We start from the raw sequence: 25,934 nt of genomic DNA on the forward strand, positions 1-25,934 counted from the left end.
AATCCATTAGAGTGAGTTTTCTAGCCTCAACTGAAGAAGGACATATCAGTATAGCCATGCCTAAGGACCTATACATAGTAGATTTGGTGTGAGGAGAATGAAAACAGAGAGAAGACAGTCACTATTTCTTCTCTAATGGTGGTTCACATATTTTAGAAAACATTTTTCTGCCACTCATTTTTAAAAGTTCAAAGACTATTCAAGAGCCAGTAGTGTTTTTCCCCCCATGGGGAAAGCCATTAAATACAAACAAAACAAAAGTAATACTTTTGCCCAGATAGCAATATTTTCATGTGGATGAAATTACCCAGACTCTGGGGTAAATACAGAGCAGGAACTTCAAAGATTGTAAAATCTAACTTACAACCAAGATTAAGAACAAGGCAAGGGATCTCTGAATAAGAAGTTTGAGTTAGACAAAGTCCTTCCCAAACCTTTAGTGCTAAGAACCGGAAAAGACAAGTCAGGTAGAGACAAGCATTGGGGAGCCAGAGGTTACATTTAGTGAACCAATGATACAATGTGGGAACAGAAGCTAGTCCTCTAGGTGATTCCCAGTCTCAGAGGCTGATACAGAATCCCCAGTGGAGCACATTGAAGGAGTTGGGAGAAGCAAGGAGGGTTAGGGTGCAGAAATAGTGGCTTAAAATCCAAGAAAAGAAAGTACAGGGAGGGATAACTAAAACCAGAACTTTGTAAAGGCCACCTCAAAGCCTATCATTGCAGAAGCATTTCTCTGAGTCTCTCTCTCTCTCTCTCTCTCTCTCTCTCTCTCTCTCTCTCTCGTGTGTGTGTGTGTGTGTGTGTGTGTGTGTGTGTGTGTGTGTGTATGTGTGTGTGTGCGATACATGCATTATAAAGAATTTAAGTGGAATTACCCTATAATGAGATAGTAGACTAATTTTCATAAAAGCTCAATACCAGGAATGGGTCACCTCTTTTGGAGTTGTTGGCCAGTGAGATCTCATAGCTGACTGCACCCGACACCACCATTTTATAAGCTATTGTCTTTGCTCTTATTTCCCTGATGGAACCTAAAAGTTAGACCCAATTGCTGAACATACTAAATCCTTGAGTCAAAGAACATGGAGAAATCAGGCTGGAAGCTTCATCCCTACTGGCTAGTTTTCTTAAGTCCTATACATGGTACATGATGGTAAAAAGTTACCATTAATCTTACCCAGCTGTGAACCCTATGAACTATAACAGTGACCAGCCCATCAAGGAATACTTAGTTGTACAACTGTGACAGCAATGTGTCGGCAGTAATAAATCACTTTCTGATTAGATTTAAGATCCACTCTGTGAGATAAAACCCATACCTGGCATCTGAGGCTAGACAGGCCAGAGGCCTAAGGGAAGATCTTTGATTACTCTGTTTAATGGGCACAGTATTAAATCGACTCCTAGCCACTTATGGTTAGATACATACATAAGTGCATCTCTCACCATACATCAGAGAAGCTTCTCTTTCAGTAGATGGCAATTAATACAGATAACCACAGTTGGTCAAGATACAGAGAATAAGAGCCTTCCAAATATTAAACCCCAATTGGGACATCAATAGCTCATACCCCTTCTCCCAAGGCTCAGGGATTATTGTGGAAAAGTGGGTGGAAAGACTGTAAGGGCCAGAGGCAAAAGCTAACTTCAAGAAAATGGTAACTTCTTAACCCAACAGGGAAATTTTATACATGAGTTCACAGTGGCTCTGACAGCATGCATAAAACCTGTGCAAATTCAAGCCAGACAAAATCTCAGCCTGGATATGGGAAGCAGGCACGAAGTCCTACTCATACCTAAGGAGCTAAGGAAAAATGATGGCTACTGGGAGAGAAAATTTGAGTTTTCTAAAAGGCTGTGACCCCTGAGGAGTCTACCACACTCCAGCAGTTGGTTACACACCTAACAGAATCCTGGTAGCACAAATAGAATTTGATAGGTTTCAGTAAAGAGGATAGAATGGTAAGCAGGGAGGGAAGAGGGAGCAGATGTGAACAGAGTTGAGGGATGAGGTTGATATGTTAATATGATCAGCGTATGTTGTATCAAAAGCTCAAGAACTAATTAAAAAAAATGAAAGAAGCTGAAAGCCAGATCTTCAAAAGGCCACATAGTAATTGCTTAAAGTAAGGAAAGCTATAGTTCCTGTCCACTGTATCACCTGGTCAGGCAGGTCAAAGGTCACAGACTGCATATGTTAGCTCAGACTTTACTCTGCCTAAGCACTGAAAAATGTCTCCTTTTCCCCCCAAAGTTCCCCAATTAGACTTACATTTAGATTTCAACTTTGAAAATTGTAGTTGAAGGTGTGATTTCCTCATAAAAGTCTGTTTTTAAAATAAACTCTGAAGATGGCTTCCTGCACTTCAGTGCAATCTGGCATGCACAAGCTACCTCAAGTACTTCTTATGACAGCCCTTTAGCTGAAAATACAGATTTCTTCCTTTATAGTACGCAGTGCTTTTGGGTAAGTCACATCCTGCACACGCAGAAATCTATGGTCTAACCCTCACTGCCCGACCCTCTTCACAGTGTGCACCATGGTCTCCTCAAAGCTCTGCAAGAGTACAACCCTCCTGCCATCGTATACACTTTTCTGCTTCCTGAGCATCCTCCTGGCTTTCTTCTCTTTAGAGCTCCTGGGCTTGCTTAGCTCCTCTGAGGGATGAATCCTCACTCGGTTCTCACCATGCTGCTCTTCTTAAAATGTAAACTTCTTGAATTTTGGGTTAGACGACTTTAAAGTGGGAATTTAAAAAGGAGGGATAGTAAGGGGTCTTTGAACATTCACCAGCTCCAAGTTAGTAATTCAAAATCAAGTGCATAAAGAATTCAAGGTGTCTAGCAGTCTCTTAATGTTACAATCTGTGCCTTTACAGGAGCCTTGCTTTAAACACACTCACTGTACATTGTATCACACTATGCACTGACTAAAGCACCTAACCAAAAGTCACTAGAGTTGTTGGAGATTATGAATTACAAGGTTTTTAATTAATATATATATATCCAATTAGCTTTATGTTTATATATAATATAACATAAATATTACATAATAATGTAAACATTATATTTATATATAACATAATATGTAATTAATATAAGCATATGTTATATATATAACACATACATATATACATTTGTATATACACATATGTGTATGTATAAATATATGATTCCCTGCTCTTACAGAATACATAGATATAATTACAGAAAACAAAGTTATGACATTTTTCCTACTGTCCTATACTCCTCATCATGAAAGTATTGAATTAGTGTATTTGGGGGTTGTATTATTTTAGAATACTTGACTTCAAGCATTGCTGTTTGCCTTGCTGACTTGAGCTTCATAAAAGATGATTTAATGAGTTTGGGTTTGGAATTAAGGCAGAATTTCAAACAATCCCTGAAATGAGCTGTGCTACCTTTCTCCTGTGTTATATAGCTGTGAACTGGCATTTTCAACACTGGCAATTCTGAAATCCATCTCACTGAAAATCATCAAAATATTGACCATCACTGAAAAGCTCTGATCACACTTTGTGTCCTACAGTGTCGAGTAATAGAAAAATTTGCTTTGTCCTTAATAAGTGATAAAGTAATATTCATAAGAATATTTAAATGTATTTGTAGTTTGTTATCAGTAAAGGCTTTATTTGTATACTCATTTTACATACCCACATACTGGGGTCATGTGAAAATTTCCTAGATGAAAAGGATCATGAGTGGAAAATAATGTTATAAAGTTCTGCTTTAATAAACAACCTTGTTTTGCTATTTTCTTGATTGTCCCTCTCAGTTTGTACACATTACTAAATATCAGCCCTGCTCCTCTCTACGTCTATGCTGATCTAACAAAAATAACAGAAACTAAATCGCTTATGAACAACAGAATTTTGTGTGTGAGTTCTGGAGACTGGGGTGTCCAGGATCACAGAGCTGGAAGATGTAAGTGTTTGCAGATTTCCTTTCTGGCTCATAAACAGTACTTGATCATCTCATCACATCACATCACAATATCAACACGTGAGGCTTAAGATGTATCCTGGTCATTCAAAGGGCAGCATTTTCCACCCATGGTAATGGAGATTTTTAACCCACTGCCCCATCAAAATACACTCCAAGGCATCTAATAGACTCTGATTCATGATAGTGGTTTAGAGAACACAAGCTGGTTGTTTATGTGTAAAACAGGGTAAAACGGTTTCTGATATATCACCATATGGTGCCAACTTGCAAATGAGTCTCAACTGAGAAGCTTCTCCTACTAGGTATTAATCCTAGCTATGTTTTTTTCTGTATGACATGGCTGCCTGCTAACTTGAGCTCTGCAGAAATTTCTGAAGGTTATGTTTAGTGTAGAAGACTGGAAGGCTTCCTTTTTCTTTGGCCACCTGTAACAACCACCGTGGACCTTCCTACACAACGGATGCATTTTGAAGCTAAAGTGTTATAATCTTGAGGTCTTTAGATTCAAACCTCTGAGCAAATTGTCCACCTTCATTAAGCCTTACTGAACCTTAAGAAAAACATGAAGAAGGATGTGGGAAGAGGAGGGACAAAGAACTGTAGTAACTAACTAGTTGGATAAGCACAACAAACCTAGGAAGTGACAGCTTGGGAAGTTTCCACTATGCACACACAGTTGACACAAGCAGAGCTGCCTGCAGGAAAAATCTTTATAGGTCACAAACAATGGACAGATTGGTGGCCGAGGCCAGACAATCTGTTTATCCAAGGCTGACTTAGCCTTGGCACCAAGTCTCTGCTTCCTGGCAGTGATAGAATAACAGGGGACTCTTAGGTCATGATTTAAGAATAAATCCTATGAGAAGGTATAATCCAATGAGGTTTTTTGGTGGTGTATTTAAAAGTTCAAAAATTTATATTTCTTTTTATCAATCATTATTAAATCAAACTTCTGATTAATGAAAGTTAACCATTACAGTACACCTAAGAGTATGAATCTTTTAAGTCTCTAAATTCCAGAGTTTTCAATTTTGTGTGCATCATATTTTCTATTTTGTGAGATTTTATAACACTTTCAGTCTTTCTGAGGTCAATACTGAGGAGCTTCAAGAAATATCTTCCTTGGGATATTTGTAAGTTGTTGTCCACGTGGAGAATTTCATTGTAACACTTCATCTTTACATTAAAGCTTGGTTATTTCTATACAAATAAAGCTAAAGGAAGCTATTGAGGCTTTTTAAAAATACCAACCAGGGGTAAGCATTCTGAGATACATGGAGAGGCTTTGGGATGTTACTTGTGGCATATATATTACATATATATTATTTATATATTAATCATATATATTAATATTATTAATCATACCACATATATTATAAACATATGACTTTGTATTGATTCCATCTCTTCCATAGCTCAGAGAGCATCCAAGGATAATGAAATTTGAGAAATAAAGACAAGAGTTTGTAACCCCAGCATTGGAGAGGTAGAGACAACAGAATTTGTATGTTTGATGCTTACCTGGGTTACACAGCTAGCCTGCACTGCACAGCAAACCCTATCTCAAACAGCAAAACTACTGCCACTACTGTTACAACAGCAGCAGCAACAGCAGCAGTAGCAGTTGACTGTAGTAGTAGCATATGCTGTCAGACACTGTTCCGATCTCTTTTTCTGTTTGGATAGAATGGCTTTAGTCAACAATCTTTATACTAGGTACTTAATAAATATTTCCTGATGAATAAATGAATGATTCACAGATAGCATAGCTTTTAAAATCTTTTCTTACTTAGAGATCGATGGAGCTATTAATACATTGGGATATATTGGGGCTAACCATACATATACTTTAAAGTTATTTCTGTCTCTGGGCAAAGATAAAAGATTAAATAGCTTCTGTACTCTTCCTGCCACATTAGGCGCTGTGAGCTGTACTAAGACATGCTGAACACACCCCACATTAGCAGAGCCACCACCTGACTTCCATTTCAAATGAAAGGCTTGGTAGAGGTGGGGCTTTGAGTAGGTCAGGGTAGCAAGTAATGTGAGCTTCTTGCAGCCACAGGAACTGTACCCGCCATTGTTGCAGTCCTACACTTTATCCTTCAGGTCTTCTACATCACTCCAAGTGCTTTAAAATGTCCTACATGAATCGCTTTAAAAAATTATCCCCATTCATAAGTCACAGATGTCAAGAAGTTGTAAAGTTCTAGCAGCAACCATAAAGACTAGCTAGAATCATACATAATACAGCCAGTAACCACAAGGTTTTTCTTTATGCTTTGAAACATAAATCCTTCCTAGAAGGTCTATCTGGCTTGGTTTATCTTGAGAGTGTGTTGCCATGTTAACTCTTTGAAGATTAAGCCAAAATGCAAACAAGACATGGGCAGGTGCTCTATCTATCTTAGTGCTAAGAATGTCTCACGGTGCTAGACTTACTGTTCCAGGTTTGTTAACCTTTCTCATCCAGAGTCTGACCTCCTCCTACCTTTACCATTTATCACCCTGATAGTCCTGCCCAGAGACTATCGGGAAAATGCAATAATCAGTCAAAGCCATATGATGCCAGTGGCAAAAGCAAGCAGCTCCCCAGCAGTGCCTGCAATAAATAAATAAATAATACAGTCACATTTGACAATTTAATGAGTATAAATTTATCACAGCAGGAAAATCCTCCCCAAATATTTAAACAATTAAGATGTAAAAGAAGAAATAAATAAGCATTTTATAGCGGTAGGCAGAACCGATTTTTTTTTTCAATCCTCTTTGGAGATTCAGCCTACCATACATCTTCCACTGACAGTTAGACTGAAAGAAACATCTGAGATGCTGTTGGTCATGCTGAAGGGACAGAAATTAGGAATGGCAGGGGGGAGAGGTGAAGTAGATTCTCTAGCAGTTGCGTTTCTTAGCTTCTTCTTACATCTCAGCAGAATCTAAATGCATGCATTTCAGCAGTAGATGTACATTTCTTAAATATCTCAAATATGGCAGGCAGTATAGTAGGTTCCAGCCTATATATGTCACTCCTGGAGTCACAGACGCTGCATGCAGTTCACACAGTTCTTAAATGGGCCAGAAGAATATAGATCACTATCTAGAGTAGAAACCATTGCTGGAGTTAAAGATGAAAGTGTATGAAAGGGAACAGATGACGGTTGTGTGTTGTGTGCTATTTCATATAAAGTGATGGGAAGCTTCTTTGACGAGCTTGAACAGCTGAGATGTTCAAGGACTTAAGGGAATCACTTACAATATATTTTCTGAACAAACTTTCAAATAGAGGGAACATTCAGAACCAAAACCCCAACCCTATCAAAATTAACCAGATAAAAATGACTATTACTTCAGGTCTGATTTCTGGACAGTGTTGTATCCATGAGATTCTTGGGCAGACAACAGAACCTGGCTTGTGTTAGGATAAGACTTGAGTTCATGCCATTGATGGGAAGGTCAGAGGAATGGATTCAAAATATGCAGGGATGGAGGAAAAGTGGTCTGGCGGAACATAATCAAGGAGAGATCAGCTGGATAGGACGTGGGTCCATCAGGAGCACAGCCACAGGACTTGCATGACATAATCACCGAGGATAAATTGTAGTTGTCATTGCCTCTCTATATAACTGACTGAAAACTCAAAGTGGGTAATCTAGTCCTGCCCATATCCTGCTCTCAAGGAGTAGACACCCTCTCTGAGCTAAGCAAGACAGCCTCTGTCTTTCTTCATGTTGGCCACACTTGTATGATATGATAATTATGCCTCTGACTTCCAGACTCCAACAGTTAATAAATACATTGACTCCTAAGGAGTGTTGAGAGCCAAGAATGTACAGAATTTAACTAGGCAGCATTGATATCTCTTTCCTTTGGAAGCAATTATGTGTCCACTGAACTCCAAGTAACATGTATATGTACATATACAGGTATACACAATCCTTAATACAGAAACTAGCTGTCTGAGAAACTCAACAAAAAGATATGCAGATATGTGACTCTTTGATCATAGATCAGTAGTAACAACAAGAATAAGCAATAGCTAAAATTAAGTGTGTGTTACATGACAGTTAGGTTTTAAGGTGTAGGGGTGTGTGTGTGTATGTGTATGTGTGTGTGTTAATTCATTTAATCATTAAAGACTTTGGGGATTGTACTCTTTAAATCTTTACACCTACTAATGTCATTTTGCTTACAAAATTCACTCCCCAAACCTCCAAAGCTGATTGGACAAATTAATAAATTCATGGTAAACAAATAAAATATATTTTATGATATTTGAGGAAAATATTAACTTCAGAAAATAAAGTAATATGTATATATTAGACAAAAGACAAAAGGCAACAAAATAGTCTGTGGCCACCATTTGTAAAGGAATCGTGTTCATTATTGGGCCACATAAAGTCTGATATAAGTTTTACAACTGCGAAGATATGGGCATCCGAAGATCTGTCCCATGATCTTATTCTATCTCCTTTAAAGGATTAAGACTGATACAGGAAACAATTCTAGTTTGGCCTAAGATGAAGGACCTTGATCACTGAACATCTCAATATGTAAGCTCCATGGGAGATTGCTCATATATCAGTGTTCCAAACCCTCCATTCTCCTGCTTCATCAAAGGGCTTCAGGATGGAGTTGGTTAAATACATTACTGGACCACCAAAGTTTGCTTTACTCAAAGCAGCCTACTTATGTGTTTGGGGTTTGATCAATATTTCTTGTAAGTCAAAAGTATACTTGGCTAAAAAGTAATTTCAAATGACTACTAATCCACAAGCACGATTGTGTTCTATTAATGACTGGCAGTGATTATCACTAGCTATACAAATAATGGGGATGATGATTTATCTTTAAAAGATGTTGCACAGCATTAGTAACTGGTTTTTAAGAGTAGCCCTAGTATGTGCTTACATCGTTCAATGCCCTGTATAGTCTAAAGAATGAAAACTTAGAAATAGGACTTGAGATATTTCCAAAGAAACAATAATTATGTCACATATAAAAATACAAATGCTAGAAACTAGGAAATGGCTAAGCAAGAAAAGTTCTTGCTATACAAGCATGACAGCTGGGTTCAGATCCGTGGCATCTGTGTAAAATTTGGGCATGATAATGTAGGTGCTTGTAAGCCCGATGTGTGAAGAGGGACAGGAGAATTCACAGGGCTTGCTGGTCAACCTCTAATTGAGGAGTTCTAAGTTTAGTGATAAACACTATGAGTCTTTTTAAAAAGAAGGGTTTCCATGGGAGAGAGAGAAAGAAAGAAAGAGAGTAATGGAGTGGAAAATGACCAGAAGTCATTCTTTACATACAGGAATTTGTCAGTGAATACAAAAACTAATGATAACTTAAAAAATGAGGTGGGATGCAATTTTAAAAGACACCAGACATTGACTGCTATCCTCCTGCATGTGCACATGCATGCACAAACACATACAGAGACATGTGTACACACACACATAAAGTATAGCAGTATATGTGTGTGTATGCTCTATGTGTTTTGCAATGTACGGTTTGTGTAGAGAAAGACAAAAGAACATAAGAAGAAATTGCTATAGAGGTCACTTACAGAGAATGCAAATGCAGCGAGAAGCAGGGAGTTTGGAACGGTTGGAAGTGATTTTGTAAAATGGGTGATATTTCAGTAGAATGTTTGGAAGCAGAATCTTAATACACAGAGTGGAGACAAAACTATTTCAGGTCAGGAGACTGTATTAGTTTTAACATTAGGAGGTAGTATCAGCTTATTTGAAGAAAGGTTGCTAGAAATAATTGTCATTTCCTAGTCTGATTTCCTTAGACACAGACCTGTAGAAATGCCACTGGCGTCCTGAGAAACTCCCCTTGAGTTCCACAGAATGCATCCTAAGTGTAGTTTAATTGAAATAAATGCTTTATTGGTCATTCCTTCGACAACACATGACCATTGGTAACTAAGTGTGCATTTACTGTGGCCTGAGCCTGTGGTATGTCAATGAACATAAGCATCAACTAAGAAATCCAAAGCCTTGATTTAGAAATAATTATATATTCCTTTCCAGGGTTCTTTTGTGAAAATTACCTAAAGTCATAATCTGTGAAGACTGGTAGCAGATGCATGTGGGGTCGATAACTCAGATGGAAAAACAAACAAACAACTTTTTTTTTTATTTTGTAAATGGCTCTTTGTGGTTCTGTCTCTTAGTATCTTGTCTTAGCTTTACCAGACATCATCAAATAAATTCCAACAACATTGAATGCCTTCCTAATCTACTTTCTCAGCAACCCAAACTACTCATACATCTTCTCCACCTCCCACACAATTACCAAAATAAAAAATGTACAACTGAGAAAGGTGACTCACAGCTTTTTCAGCTTAAATCAGCTTCATCTTGCTTTTCTTGTAATCATTTGCTCTCTGAACAGGAAAATGATATTATTGTGGTCCTTGCCAAATTTTACTTCCATGTGCAACATATTCCAAAAGTAGTTAGTTTGGAGCTTCTTATTTTTATAGTTATTGGCTTAAAATTTATACTATCATTTTCTGTGGGATAAGTCTTAAAAAATACTAGTTTCCCATGTAGATCAAAGAAAAAGAAAAAAAGAATGTTTGTTCTCTATGTCAGTTAGCTTTTTAGTTTTAAAAAAATGACCTAGTTTCTTAATGTTCATGAGCCATTCATCTTCCTTTGTGATTCTCAGAACTGTGTTTACAAAAGAAAAGGGGATATTCCCCCTCATCAGAGTTCCATAAAACTCAGTCCCACTTCCCAGAAATCTATTCTCTATGTGTAAGAGGTTTTGAATATTGGAAAGTCATCAACTCCCTGGCCATTGGTGTTTCCATCCCTCCCCATCCCTCCCCAGTGAAATCTACTAGTTTCCTAACTTCTATTACTGAGTCTGGGAATGAGTACAACAGCATCAGAGAGATGCGTATAGACAGATTATTTATATATATTATATAATATTATATATTTATTATATGTCCTATGGTTGTACATATAACCCATAGGTCATATAATGAACAGCAAATTGAACAAGGAACCTAAAGAAACAGTATAATACCTAACAGTTTCAGATGCTATGAACGTGTAGAATGTTCAGAACTTGGTTTAAGAGACAGAATTATTGACTGAGAAAGCAACCTCTTACATTTTAAAGTGACTACGCATCTGTAATAAGATAGTAGTTGGTAGTGCCAGTATTGCTATATTTCTGATCATAATAAAAACACCCTTCTACAAAATGGTGACTGTTATTTGTTGAGGCAGCCAGCTGGTCCTACTTGGGTGAAACCCAGGACTGTGTGGTGTGAGCTCTGTGTGAGATATCTATTAGTAGCCCTATTATGGACGGTGCCAGAATTGGGCAGTTTCTATGATTGACCAGTGGGAGTTTGGCAACCTTTGTCTTAGTTGTAACCAAATTTTGCCATCCCATGGTCCTCATTAAACACTGATATTCCTTCATTTGTTTGGGCTGTTTACTTATCTCCTATTCAATGGTGCCCTACCAGTCACGTGGTCAATAAATGGGGCAAGACTCCTGCTCTAATGAAATTTCTATTTAGAAAGAGATAGTGGTGGGTATGCATATTATACCCTGGGGTTGGATGTTAAAGTAGAATACAGGAAACAGAGAGAGGATAACCACACTTAAGTAATGGGAATTGCATCATGCAAATAAGGAGTGGAAGGTGGGCTCTAATCAGCAAAAAAAAAAAAAAAGTGTTTAGGAAGGAAGAAATGGTTGATAAAATGATGGACATCATTGTTTGAGACCACAGAATTGCAATACAGTCTGTGATATAAATGAGATAGCTTGGAAGTATGAAAGGTAACTAAAAACATAGTTAACCAATCTTTCTTCTGATTCAGACTTCAAGCAGTCTAAAAAACAGAAGAAATGTGGTGTCTCCAAAATAACTCAGACACTGCTCAGAGGGGAATAACCCTTTCAGTAAAGAGCGGAAAGAGAATTCTTGGCCTGGAGATCAACATATGCAAACTGCTGGGAGAGAAGCCACTCTTGATGTGTCTTATAAATTAAAAGGAAGTCAAAAGATTCAGTGACCAAGAGGAGAATGAATTTAAGAAACCAGAGAAATAAAAGCTTGGATAGGAAGCAGTTTAAAAGGCCTCGGTAATTATGCATTTGGTTTGATTGTAGGGACAGAGGAAACATGTCAGAGACACACATTTCAAAAGGCACTTTTTAAGGTATAACTCTGGCTTCTGAAAGAAGAATGAGAATTCTATTGAGAATTGAAGAAGGGAAACTAAAAGGGAGATTATATTTTTTGATTTCTACCATCAATGACTGCAATTGAGATGACCAGAGAAGGACAGGGGGAATGAAAACAGCTTGGGGGTAGGAAAGGGAGTAAAGGGGGAGGGGGCAGAATTTTTTCTTTCTTTCTTTCTTTCTTTCTTTCTTTCTTTCTTTCTTTCTTTCTTTCTTTCTTTCTTTTTCTTTCTGTCTGTCTGTCTGTCTATTCATTCATTCATTTATTTACTGCTGTTTTCATAAACTAGTAATACCCTCAAGCACCTGATGATAGGAGAGACTAGACTGTCCAATTTATTAATTACCTGACTAGATGAGAAAACGGTTTAATTAAGATATCAAGGCCTATTTGCAAGAGATAGTTAATAAGCAAACCTCTAGACTGTAACCTCTGGAGAGCCTGAGAATTCTCCAGGCTGAAACTCACAGATCCACATGAGAGGTGTGGCCATGGGTGAGATCACTCATGGGCCCTGCATTATGTCATAATAATGGCAAAAACCTTAATAACGATTGTTTTACAGATGGATAGAAAAAACAGCAAGAAGAAACCACAGAGAAGTTGGATAGAGGATGTGCAAACAAAACAGAGGAAAAATTCCAGCAGAAATGTGCATCATGGAGGCCAAGAAAATAGATTCCAGAGGGAGGGATTGTTCATAATTTTGAACATTCTAAAGTGGTCAGATAACATAGCCCCATTTGTTCTCCTGAGGCTCTGCTGGAACATCTGTCTTGCACATCTAATACAGAGTTCACCACAGATTATATATCAATCAACATTGCAATCAATGTGTTCTGAGCCAGATGATGCACTTAGATATCTTAACTTCAGAGTGTGTAAGTCAGTTATGGGATTCATGCACAGATAAAGACACAGGATAATCATGGAAAACTGCCTGGCGAGTGGCAAGGATGAGTCTATACACTGCAGGAGATCTAGGGATGGGGCTGGTGTGGGAAGGCCTTGGAGGACCAGGGAAGTAAGTGAAATCATCACAAGTGGAGAAACTCTCTACTCATAGGAGGGCAGGAAGAGATTTAACCACGAAAGGAGGCTTCCCAAAGCAGTGAGAATGAAAATAAGAAGAAGCAAAGAACAGCTAGTGCTTAAGTTCATACCAAGGGTAGTGAGACAGTGTCCAAGGAAAGTTTGTCTTTCTATAGAATATGTGCTGCATATTCTGAAGTAAAGACAAATCAAAGGAAAAACATCATTTTTAATATCTGTAAATCTCATAAGAAAAAACTTGACTTTTTTACTAGTTCACCTTTTATTATTTTATATGGATTTATATGCATATACCTCTCTCTCTCTCTCTCTCTCTCTCTCTCTCTCTCTCTCTCTCACACACACACACACACACACACACACACGCACACACACCTTATTACAAATACAGTCAGTTTCCAATGTTCCTAAACTGCTCACTTAGGAAAAACTCTTAAGTTTCATGGCAGAAAACTCTAAGTTACTGAATGTTCTTATTAAGATAGCAAAATGATCATTTTTATTGTCATCCAAGGATCAATAGTTTCTTCCTTCTAATTGAGCATATCTGAGTTTATCCCTAGAATGGAGAAGTATACTTGAACACACTTGTACCACATGTACTTGATTTGCTTTCTGAATATCATTTCTCTTCAGTGTTTTGTTTCCAAGATGAAGTTCTGAAGTAGAGGCTGAGCTATTTGTGGTCATCACTGATCTTATGGGATATTCTATTAGAAAGCTAAGTGATTCTGCTTTATAATTGTAATCCTTTCAATTATACAAACCCTCCACTTCTCCTCTTTCCAGGTTTCACATAAGACATGTAAGGAACCAATGTCAAATCTAGTATGGCATGTATAAGACATTAAGTCCTGTCCTCGAAGGCTCTATATTGTTTTGCAATTCACTGCCTGCTAATATGAAGCCAAATCTGGCTGAGCTACCTAAAGGCAGTCAATCACCTTATGCCCTTGAATTCAAAGCAATTAAAGCCCTCAAGACTACTGAGTTAAGTAACTTCAATAGACAACTTATTTGAACAAATGTACAATTCCAACACAGAAGTCCCAGAGTTGACTTTCCAGATGACACCAAAAACAGTCCCAGTCTTTTCATTGGCTTTAAGAAAATTCTCCTCAGAAAATAAGGTTTAGATAAACTAACTCCCTACTCAATAAAGAGTTGGTTATTTTTGAGTAAAACCATATTGTTTTCCCCTTCACACATACTTCTTAAAACTTGAAATTAAGAATAAATATCCCAGACAACTGTGTTAGGAAGAAAATATCTATATAAAGATGAAGTGGAAGGATTTATAATAAATTGCCATTTCTTCTTCCCACTCAAATAAAATGTTACTTTCTCCTATTTAAAGGGAAGGGACTTTGAAATATAACATCCACCACAAATGTAGTCAGCCTGCTCAACACCAACTCCTTTTCTCCTGTTAGAACCAACCCACTAAAAGCATGGATAACCATAGTGAGCTGCTCTGAAGAATAAAGAATTTACAACAGCTAGACACAGGTGTCTAAGAAATGAACTTCAAGATAAGTAGGTAAAAATTGGATATATTTTAATTTTCCCTTCCTTCCTTCAGATAGTATAGGGATTAGAATAAAATTGTATATCACATCTTCTGGGAATAGCTATTATGAGGTCTAGCATCCTCAAATTTACATGTCTAATTGGGGGAATTGGGTTGTAAGCCATAGGGAAGGAAGAATGAGTTGAGGATGTGCACTCTGACAACTTACAATCAAGCTAAGTTCCTAGGCTAGTTATGCTAAGATGCTCTAATGCCTCTTTAAAAATCAGCTGATTCCTGAGTTTGCTTAAGCTCTGAAGTTCATCCCGCTTATTTTGGTCTTTGCCTCTTCGAGCTCTTTTAAGCAATCATTAATGGGAAGATATTAGGGTATTTTCAATTTCCATTTAAAAACAACATTTTTGATAGCTATTGGAACTGGGATTGCAAATAATGGATGTGAGGCTAATTACCAATGTTCTACATTTAGAGCAAACTAGTGCATATGGAGACAACAGCTCAATATTTTAGAAAGTGCCAATCTGCTAAAAATAGATAAATATGGTGATGATTGCTGGAATTAATTCAAGAACATTCAAAATGAGATGACTAATATCAAGGAGTAGTGCTCTTCTGGTTTAAATTGAATAAATCTGTTTTACATCCAACATTACCCAATCCTTGGGTAGGAACTGATTCTATAGAGTGATTCTGGAAGCTAAGAGTTATGTCATGCCAAGTTATCAAGGACAAATGATAGCTTGGATTCCTCTCAGAACCCTGGTACCTGCCATGTGTAGGCTTCTGGAAGTCAGTAGACAACTAGTGTTGGTCAACTCCAGGCATATAAATTAGTTCTAATCTTTATCAGGTGCACAAACCCAACCATCTGTGAGAAAACCATTCCTTTTAAGGTATTGAAGTATTGTGGTGATATGAATGAAAAGAGTCCCCCATAGACTCCTGTATAGATTCTTTGTCCCTAGTTGGTGTTATTGTTGGAGAAAGTTTTAGAATCTTTAGGAAGTGAGGCCTTGCTGGAGGAAGTGCATCACAGGGGATCTCAGGGTTTATAGTGTTCCCTGTTTCTCTTTCTGTGCTTCTTGTATGTGTGGATGAAAGAGTGATCAGCCAGCCTCCAGCTCACCATGCCATTCCCGTGCTTCTCCTGACATCATTGTGCCTTTCTGTCATTATGTCTATGCCTCTGGACCCATCCATAAGCCAAAGGAACTACTTTTCTCCATAAGCTGCTTTTGGTCAGGGTACCATATCACAGCAACAGAAGGGATCAAGGATGAGTAAGTGAGGCAGCAAAACTGAAAACATCCCAAAGGGAAACTCAGTGATCCACCCCATAGCTGTGCTATGCTAGGTGTGTGGAAATACATGCAGAGAGTATTTCTCAGCGTGGACTCTTCCCCACAGGTGTGGGCTTCCAGAAACTATTGCCTTAGGCTTTCTAACAATCAGACAGAATTGTCTAAATGGCAGTAGCTGATCCAAGCAAGACCAACAAAATTTTCTCCCTCTCTGTCTGTCTCTGTCTCTCTGTCTCTGTCTCTTTGTCTCTGTCTCCCTCTCTCCTATTCCTCACTCATTCCTTTTCCCTCCATAACTTTATTAAAAAGGAGACACGCTGGGTCCTGGGGACTGACTCTTTTAAATGAGAATCCTGATTAGCCTTGGATTTATTTATTTATTTATTTATTTATAATTCATAGAATTTTTAGTTTCCTTTTCCTTCAAACATTATTTTCATGAACACCTAAAGTCAGATACTGGTACCTAATCAAAGTATTCATAAATAACAGAAGAAGAGAAAGAGAGAAAGAGAGAGAGATTAAAAGTGATATTAACCATTGATAAACTATAAATATAATTGAATAAATTATTTTCTTCTGAACAACCATTTGCTCCTGAGTATCACTAACATACTTTCTATTATAAGCCTTTATGGGGAATTTTATGTAAAACTAGTTTTTGTAAAATGTTTGAGGCTGGTTTTCTTATTTTAGATGTTTGGCTTCTAGGATAGACAGAATCTTTGTACTAACATGTTCTGATCATTGTATTTTAAAATAATTCCAAATATTTTCTACAGATATAAGCCTCAATGTCTGGGGTAAGGGGTTTGCAGAATTCCTTTGCTTTGTGTGAAATTTGACAAATTTTGTTACATTAAACAGGTAACCTTTCCCAGTCTTAACCATGGATGCGAGAGAACTGAACCGTCCTTTATGGAGATCCTGGGGATGGGGAGGAATACTAAGAGCATTTGGACTTAAGTTTTAAAAGATTCAGGGTTCTGTGCTCTCCTGACGAAGGTTTGTTAGTGGTACAGGAGGAGACCTGCAACCGATATGGAAGTGGTGCCAGGTGATAATCTGCTGGGCTTCCAACCAGGCAGCAGCTCCAGTTTTCAGGCTCCAGAGAAGCCAGCCCCACCTTCCCTCCACCCTCTTCTGCCTGGCTGGGCCCTCATGTGATGGATGTGATCACAGCATGTCTGCTAATACTCAGAAGCCAGTTTGGAGGTGACATGTGGGGTGAGGGTGTGGGGGCAAGCAGCACACACCAAATAGAGAGGAGATTGACATGTGAAATGAGAGGAGGAGGAGAGAGAGGTGGTGGGGAAGAGGGAGAGGGAGAGGGAGAGGGAGAGGGAGAGGGAGAGGGAGAGGGAGAGGGAGAGGGAGAGGGAGAGGGAGAGGGAGAGGGAGAGGGAGAGGGAGAGGGAGAGGGAGAGGGAGAGGGAGAGGGAGAGGGAGAGGGAGAGGGAGAGGGAGAGGGAGAGGGAGAGGGAGAGGGAGAGGGAGAGGGAGAGGGAGAGGGAGAGGGAGAGGGACATAGGCAAACAGTGGACATTTCTCATGTTCCTGACATTTTGTTGCTAAGGACAACTTAAGTATGTGTTTATCTGAATTCTGTCACTCAGGTTTTCAAAGTAAATGATAAAAATCTTCTATCCACCCGTGTGGCTAACATTTAGTGGCAACTAGGAAGAGCTTATGAAGCGTATTTATTTTCTATGAAGCGTATATATTTTCTATGCAGATAACAACGGTACTTCCTGTTTGTGTAGCACCATGACCACTAAGGAGGATCAAAAAGAAATTGTTTACAAGATATTTTAATTTTTTTATCGCTTTAATTTGAGCCTCATACCAACCTAGTCAAGAAAGTGAGTCAGGATTTGGAGGCTTTTATTTTGTCCATTAATACAGATGAATAAACTGAGGCTCAGAGAGATTCAGTTACTTACCTAAGATCACAGGACAAGCAATTGGCAGTGCCAGGTCTAGAACCCAGGGGAGGGATTTATTCCCACTACAAAGACATGGAACAGGACATTAAACAAAGAACATCTAAGAAATCAAGATCTGTAAGTAATTAAGGGTTGAAAATGTGAAATTCCACAGTCCAACACTAAAGGCAAAATGACTTTAAGTATGCCACTCTAAGCAAATAAAGACAGAGAACTGTAACTTCAACCACAGCCACTCGGTTGCAAAGATCAATAGCATTGAGTGGGATACTCAGTCTGCTCTGAATGGGCACCCAGGAATGTTCTCAGTGTTAAATTATCTCTCCCTGAATCTCATCATGATGAGCCCTCCATCCCTGCATGCATCCCATCAAGTATATGCTAACTGAGCATCCCCTCTGTACTAATCATCCATAAAATGCCAAATCAGCACCTGATTTACCTATAGCATGGATTGGAAAGTTGGGCAAGATAGACTTCTTCTTAACATTCTCCTCTCATAGCCTCAACCACTAAGCACTAGCTGTAACTGGTGCACTAATCTGAAAAACTTCATTTGCATTGGAGGGGAGGAGAAAAGAAAAGAAACCCCTAAGCCAGAGTTGCTTGGAGCACTAATAAGATGCAGCACAAGGACATCAGGGTTGAGAAACACCACCCAACTTTGGCTATAAAACACAAATGTCACCTATAATTTTTTATCTCGTTTCTTCTCTTAAGATATCCCAGCTGAGCTATTAGAATACACCACTTAAAGCCATGTAATGGAAATATGTGGTTGCAATCTTCCCCATACTGGACACCATAGGCTTGTACCAGGATCCAACTCCTTCAAGTCTATTCAAATTTAAAAAGATTCAAAAAGAGCCAATTGCTGTATATTGAATTCCTGTCTATTACTGTAGGTTTATGAGATTTCTTACTACTAACTCTCCCTTCAGCTCCACACATGATATGCATTGGTAGACATTAGTCTTCAGATACTTCAGTGAGATACATTCTCAGTGAGAATGTATCTCACTGAAGTATCAAATGTAGGTAATATTAATTATTGATCATACACTCTTCAGCATAGGCTAATGCTACATACTGCATGAATAGATCAGCTGTGCGCAGCAGAAGGTAGACACAGGGTCTTCTGTGATAGTTATAGGGCAAAGTAAGGATCATGAGTCTACCAGGTTCCAAAGAAAAGCAGCATGGAGCTGCAAGAATTAGTAGCCATAGCTAGACTGTGATTCTTCTCCTCTGGTGTGGGACACTGGCTTGTTGGTTGCTAGGAGTGGTCAATATGGAAAGCTTATCTCCAGATAGTTCCAGCTATGGCAGTTTGGAGAAATGAAGACTACCAGTGGATGAATTTTGTGCCTGCTTGCATTAAAAATGGAAGTCTACCATGTCTATACATTTGTAGCAACAATTAAGGATGATGAATTCTATTTTAAAAGTTCACGCCAATGCTATCTTTAAAGGCTGCTAATGATTCTGTCCATTAAATATACCACAACTTGAGGCAAGACTAAATCCTCTGGTCCATACTTATTTATCAAGCAGATCACTCACAGTTCAAAGGACCCACCTGTGTGCTAGACAGTATGATAATCATTATGGATAAAAAGGATGGATGTTAATTTTATCATTTTCTTCACAAGAACCTTACAAGTTAGATACAGATACATATTAAAAAATGAGCACTAGGTTGTACAACAAGTGGTAATAGAGTTTAGTTCAAAATGCAATATGCTCATAAAAATAGTAGAAGATGTTCATTTATGGAAGTGTGGATTTAAAGAGCTAACTTTTGTAAGGAAAAAAACATTTTCCGGGCTGTGAAAGAAGAATAAAGGGAGCAGAAGAGTGAGCGATGGGAAGGAGGAGGTATTTAAGGATGGCCCAAGACTAGGTCATGCCAGTCATGCTGAAGGGTTATTTAGTAGTTTATAGCCAACAGGGAGACATTATAGAATTTTAATGAGGAAAATAGTGTGACCAGATTTATATGAGGTAAAAACAGTTTGTCTGTTGTTTGCATGGAGACTATAAAGAGAAAACATGGGACTGGGGTCCATACAGGTAGCTGTTGTCTTTGGCTAGATGAAAGCTAATGAAAAGACTGAGCCAGGTTACTTATACAAACAGCTAAGTGTGGGAAAGCAGAGAAAATGTTCAAAACTTTTTTAGTTACTCTGTACCTGAATGTAGGCTTTGGAAGGAAGGACCATGGTTGGGACACATCCTCCATTTCTAGAATTCTGAAGCTGGCTAAGCATTGCTAGAGCAACTAAACAGGAAGCCCAGGAGTGGTCCAAACCAGAGGATACCTGATCCAGTCCACACAGGAGAAACTAGGGTTTTTCTGAAAAGCTTCTATAGATCAAGGTGGACCTCTGGAAATCGAAGAACAGGACTGAAGCTCTGAATGTCGATGTGTTGAACCTGGATTAATGAGTGGAATGACGGGAAAACCAAGATGACACAGTGAAAGCCCCTGTCCAAGAAGGACAGGGGAGTGAAAACAAACATCAGTGAGTTTTTAAAGGTCCTGTTTGAGGAGAAGAGGTGTTGGGAGAATTATCCAGGAAGGACAGTTAGATGGCAGAGCAATAGACAGCATGCCATGGCTTTCAAGTAAGATGAAAGCTCACCTGAAATGGTACCCTGTGTCATTGGAATCATGGGAAGTGAAGCAGGTAGAACAGTAAATGATGAGTGAGACATGATCTTGGGATGCTTTTAGAAACGTTGTTCTAAAAGGAAAGTGAGAGGGAACCTGTAGAGATGGGGATGCAATCAGAAGACTCTAGAACAGAGGAGACAAAGCTCTTTCACGGACCACAGGGAAACCAGCTAAAGCTTTACAAACTGGAGGGATCTCAAGGGAATAGAGCAGGAGTCAGTGAGGAAACCGAGAAAAAAAAAAGCAAGAAAAGATTCCAGGCAGATGGAGCGCTCAATGTGAGCAGGGGTAACCAAGTCTGTCCTGACAGTTGTGGGGGAAACATGGCTGTCCTGTCCAGATTTGAGGAAATCCTTATAACACCCTTTAAGGTAAGTAGGGTGGGGCAGTTTACTTAGCGTTTCAGTTGGGCAGCTTCAGTCCTTCAGTTGTTCAGTCCTCCTGACAGGAAGCATGATGTGAGCCATTCAATATGGCTGAGTCTGTAAGTGGCACACACTGGGGTCTCTCAGCACAGTGCTCCCTGGAGACTTTTTATAAAGATTTCATTTCAACTGTCTGGAGACAACCTGTCTACACTTCAAAATCCAAGAGGCAGGATACTGGCCCAATTTACCTTCTTTGGTTTGCAAGTAACACTTCCTCTCTTAGAATTAACCAAGAAGTGAAAGGGTTAAATGCTGTACCTGCTCTTGATGAACTTGGAGAGAGGATTCTCTTGAAATTCATTCCATAGTGGAATATTTTAGAAGTATCTTAAAGTCAGTATGACCCGTGCTGGGGAGTGGGGGTGTGGTGGGTGTACAAGGAGTTAATACCGAGCTCCATGCTTGCCTGGAAGCCCTCCGCCCCTTCCCTATGGGACCAAGTAAAACTCTGAAGTCTGTGGATTCATTCTGCCCCAGGCATGTCACTAGCAATTTCCCTCTGACAGAAGAAGACCCTGGGCCACCCTCCCTCTTGGTGAGCAGGAACTTTGCCCTTTGCTTGCAACATCAAAGGAGGTTTCTGCAGTTTTCACCAGCTCAGCAAGAAGGAAAATTAACCCTGTGTTTCCTTCCTCCAGTTGCCTCAGCAGAGCTTGCAGTAGAGTGAGCAGGGAGCACTGTGACATTCAGAGGACTCTCTTAGGATGAAGTATCAGGGGGTCATTGTGCATGTGCCATGGTACAACTTAAATAATCAGAAACAAATGCATTGCTAAATTCACCATAAACTGTGGAAGGTTCTCTGAAAGTCCAGATTTGGGGAAGGGGGGAAAACCCCTTTTAAATAATTTCTTCCGTTCAATTTTGGAAACATATGGCAGATGCCATGATTGTTAAAAATGGACAGCTTCAATTATATTAAGTAGAAGGCCTCTATTGAATCCATTCACTACGTCCCTGGATGACACTGGGTGTGGCTCAGAGACACTGAGCAGGGATCCAATTTCTTACTAGAAAGAATGGTCCCCACCTAGCAGCAGAGCTGGACCCTTCCACACTTCCCCATGCTGTTAGGAGGAGGGAACAGCAAGGCTGGGGTTCTAAACCAATGTGTAGTTTCTCAAAGATAAAAATTATTTATTATATGGGGAGGGGGCAGATGCCAGCAGAGTGAGAGGTGGGGACAGGTCTGCTTGCTTCCAGGGTAATTTCTTTTTTAACACTTAAGCTACAAACTAAAGTCATTATTTTTAAACAAAGGAAACATCTCACATTTTCCCCCTCTGTAGACTATCACACCTTGCAAGTTTTTAATCGTCTGCAATATGCATGGTAATTGAGCTATTTAAAGTAAGCCTCAAGATATTTGAAAATCATGAGCCAATAAAATCTGCAGGATTCTTTTATTTTAACCCTCCTTTACCTACTTCCTTGTAGCCCCCCCCCCCTATCTGCTTTAATAATGTACAGTGGTAAGTAATGGCTACTAGAGATCATTTAAGTGTTCTTCACACCCACTGGCAATGTATTACAACTTAGAAATATCTGAGACTGCTTGCTTTTGCTGCTCAAGTGGAAGAGGAAGGAAGTGCAGGCCCTCCAGTCCCCCCCTCCCACATCCCTGCTGGATTTCATGGGTGTGGCAGAGTTAGACCTTTGCAGGTTCGTGCCCTCATTTTAGTCCCTGTTAAAAAAGCTGGAGTGATAAACACCTTCCAGAAGAAGGAACGAAACCCTTGGATTCTGACTGGAATGATAGAGGGTCATTTCACAAGAAGGAAGCCAGCACGAGACTTAAGTATCCATACTATATGAATACCAGTCAATGTAATATGAGCCCACGCCCTGAAGACACCATTTCCTTCTGTCTGGTTTAATGATACCTTAAATACTGACATATGCAAATGAAAAGTAATGTTGCTACATGGAGGCTCATAACCATTTCATACCTAAGAACGTATTCATAAAATATGTGGGTAGAAAGGACCTTTGCTAGACATTCCATTTCCTCCTTTACATCAGTGATGTTAAAGCACAGGGAGGCATGTGAAATCCATACAGAGCACATGCGTAATGGTTGCATTGGAAGTATGTGCGGGCTGTACGCATTTACATGCAAATTCCTACAAGTCCCTAAACACGTAATTTCATCTTCATCACTTTGCACATCAGAGTGTGTGCTCCGGGCTGTCAGTGAGAGGAAGCTACTGGAAGCAGCTGTCCTCATTCTTTTGGGAGGGAATTCCGTTAGCCCCAATTCCCTGTCTATAAACCATGCTTGGTTCCCTTGACTGAAGGAGATGTGTGGATACTCCCGTGCACAAAAATAGGGTGGGAACAAGCTGTCAGCCAGCCACACTTTTCTTTCCAAAATCCAAGCCTTTAAAACGAATAGCATTGGTTTCCTTAAGGCTCCACATTCCTAAATTGTATTTTACCAGCTGGCCAGTGCAGTCACCTTGCAACCTTTTTCTGAGGGTGTGCTTAACCCCCTGGCACCTGTATCTGTTACATTCATATATCAAAATGAAGGAAGGCATGGGAATAAATGTTTTACAAATGTTCCAATGGAAGTATCAGTTTCTGGAACCAAGAGCAGTTAGAGAAATACAGGCAGCAACACCCCCCCTGCCCCGCCTTGACAGACTTTTCTCCATTCACCCCTTCACAACCAAGGATCTGCAGTTATTTATTTGCTTGTTTATTGTAGGCTTGCTTCTCTAACTACTTTGGCATTTGGCTTTTACCTCTTTTTCTAGTCCTTCCTCTTCCCCACTCCCCCACCCCTCCTTCCAGGGCGCTGGCTGCATGTGGCCAGGCTGAAGGGCTGTTTCCTCTGTACCCTCCCCCATCCCCTTTGGATTCAGAAACTGTCTAATAAATTGTCCAATTTCCAATACCTGCACAAGAATAATGCCAAATACCCCTGTCTTGCACCCCACCCTTACAGCAATCAGTTTGCAGAGGGGTTCTACAACCACGACTGCCATCCCACCCCACCCCGCCATGGTCACACTCACACTCAGGCACACACACTCATTCCAACCCCACACCCATTTTTTTTTTCTTTCTTAACCTTCTCTAAAAATCACTCAAACATGCTCCTAGGGATGTTTGAAGGCTACATTTGGAGAGCGTTCCTGTGCTGTGGATGACCGCAGGATCCCAAGCACCCTCACCTCAATTAAGTTTCTAAAACGTCTTCCAATAAGTGAGCAATTTGAAATAAAATGGGAAAAAAAATAATCTAGGCGGTGGGGGAGGGGAGGTGGGGGATTGGGATTCTAGCTCCTCTTGGACAGTCCCTCATCCTGAGGACCACGAGTCATCCTCCTCCAGGATATTAACACACCTCTGGTCACTGCTAATGCCAGCAAAGACTCACAGGAAGAGGGGAAAGAGAAAAGCCCTGGTTTCCAACAGGTAATACCGGCTCGGCTCCCCTTTCCCATCCCATCTCAGCTCAAAGCTCCTAGGGGCGTGGTCCATCCTCTTCCCGGACCAGCTGGCGCACAATCCGCTCCTGATCTCAGGAAGGGGATTTTCCCCCTCGGCATAGGCAGTTCTCCCCCAACCCTTGTTGTCTTTAGGCTCTCTTTAAAAATTAAAAAATCTCCTAAATCAGTTTCATTCATTCTTTAAATAAATAAATAAAACCTTCACATGTTTCCCCACATACACCTGCGCCCCTTTTCATACGAGCACGAAATCAGGTATCTTCCGCAGCACATGTGAGAAAATTTGAATCACAGAACAGGCAATGTTGAAATGTGACTATAATTCCCCCAGACCTCGTTTTCCACAAATAATATCAAGAATAGCTTTCTGGTCTCGTAGATAGAGCCCACATCGTCCCCACACCCCTTTCTGCATCCACACCCTCAAAACCAGAGACCTAGCGGCTGAACACTTACTAATAGGCGAGGGGAATCATATTTCTAGCCAAGCCGGCATATTTCTCTCCCCTTACCCTAATTAGTAGCAGCATTCTAAAAACCAGAACATGAAAGGCAGAAAAGAATAACGCCGGGATGCAAGCATCAGTTACCGTATGCTAAGGAAGCCAGAGCATCATGCTAGGGCAGAAGCAGTTTTTTTAAAAAAAAATTTAAAAAATTTTTTTCCTGCCTTTCACGGGGAAACCCTGTACTCTGATAATTTCACAACAGCAAAGAAGTAAAAAAGAAATCTTTAGCTCTACCTGTTTGGTTCTTCTCATACAGCACAGCATGGTGGTATCTTCCCCTGCCTTCTTCCTGCCTTCTCTCCTTTCCTCCTCTCTTCCTTATTCCCCCCCTCTCCACCTCTTTTCTGCTCGCTTGCTCACTCGCTCTCTCGCGCTAGCGCGCTCTCCCTCCCTCCCTCCTCTCCCTCCCTCTCCCTCTCTCTCTCTCTCTCTCTCTCTCTCTCTCTCTCCCTCACACACACCAGGGCAGTTAGCAGCAACTGTAAGGTCCACAGCTATTGCTCACCGCTCACGCACATCTCTCTCTCTCTCTCTCTCTCTCTCTCTCTCTCTCTCTCTCTCTCTCTCTCTCTCTCTCTCTCTCTCTCTCTCTCTCTCTCTCTCTCCTCCCTTCCTCCTCTTTCTTTCCTCTCTCCTTTTCCTTCCTTCCTTCTCCTCTCTTTCCTCCACTCCCCACCCAATCTTTTTCTTCCTTCTCCCTGGGTCCCTTTCTCAGAATTGTTTGCTAGCTTCCAGTGACTAACCACTTCCCGTAGCCCCTACCCCCATTTCTAGACAGTCGCCCCCTCCCAGTCCCCTGCCAGCCTCATGAATATTTAAACACCTCCAATCT

The 25,934-nt window shown here is 40.0% G+C and overlaps 1 protein-coding gene across 1 annotated transcript in view; it reads right to left on the reverse strand.

The window, feature by feature from the left end:
* Gap43 (growth associated protein 43) overlaps nucleotides 1-25,468 on the reverse strand; it is an 88,466-nt gene extending 62,998 nt beyond the window's left edge. The window contains exon 1 of the mRNA XM_021185603.3: nucleotides 25,337-25,468. Within this exon, the coding sequence (XP_021041262.1) occupies nucleotides 25,337-25,366 (30 nt within the window). The 5' untranslated portion in view covers nucleotides 25,367-25,468. The remainder of the gene's footprint in view (nucleotides 1-25,336) is intronic.
* Nucleotides 25,469-25,934: the final 466 nt, after the last annotated feature.

Source organism: Mus caroli, unplaced genomic scaffold (assembly GCF_978045245.1).
Source record: "Mus caroli unplaced genomic scaffold, Mus_caroli_1 scaffold_17, whole genome shotgun sequence".
Lineage (NCBI taxonomy): Eukaryota > Metazoa > Chordata > Mammalia > Rodentia > Muridae > Mus > Mus caroli.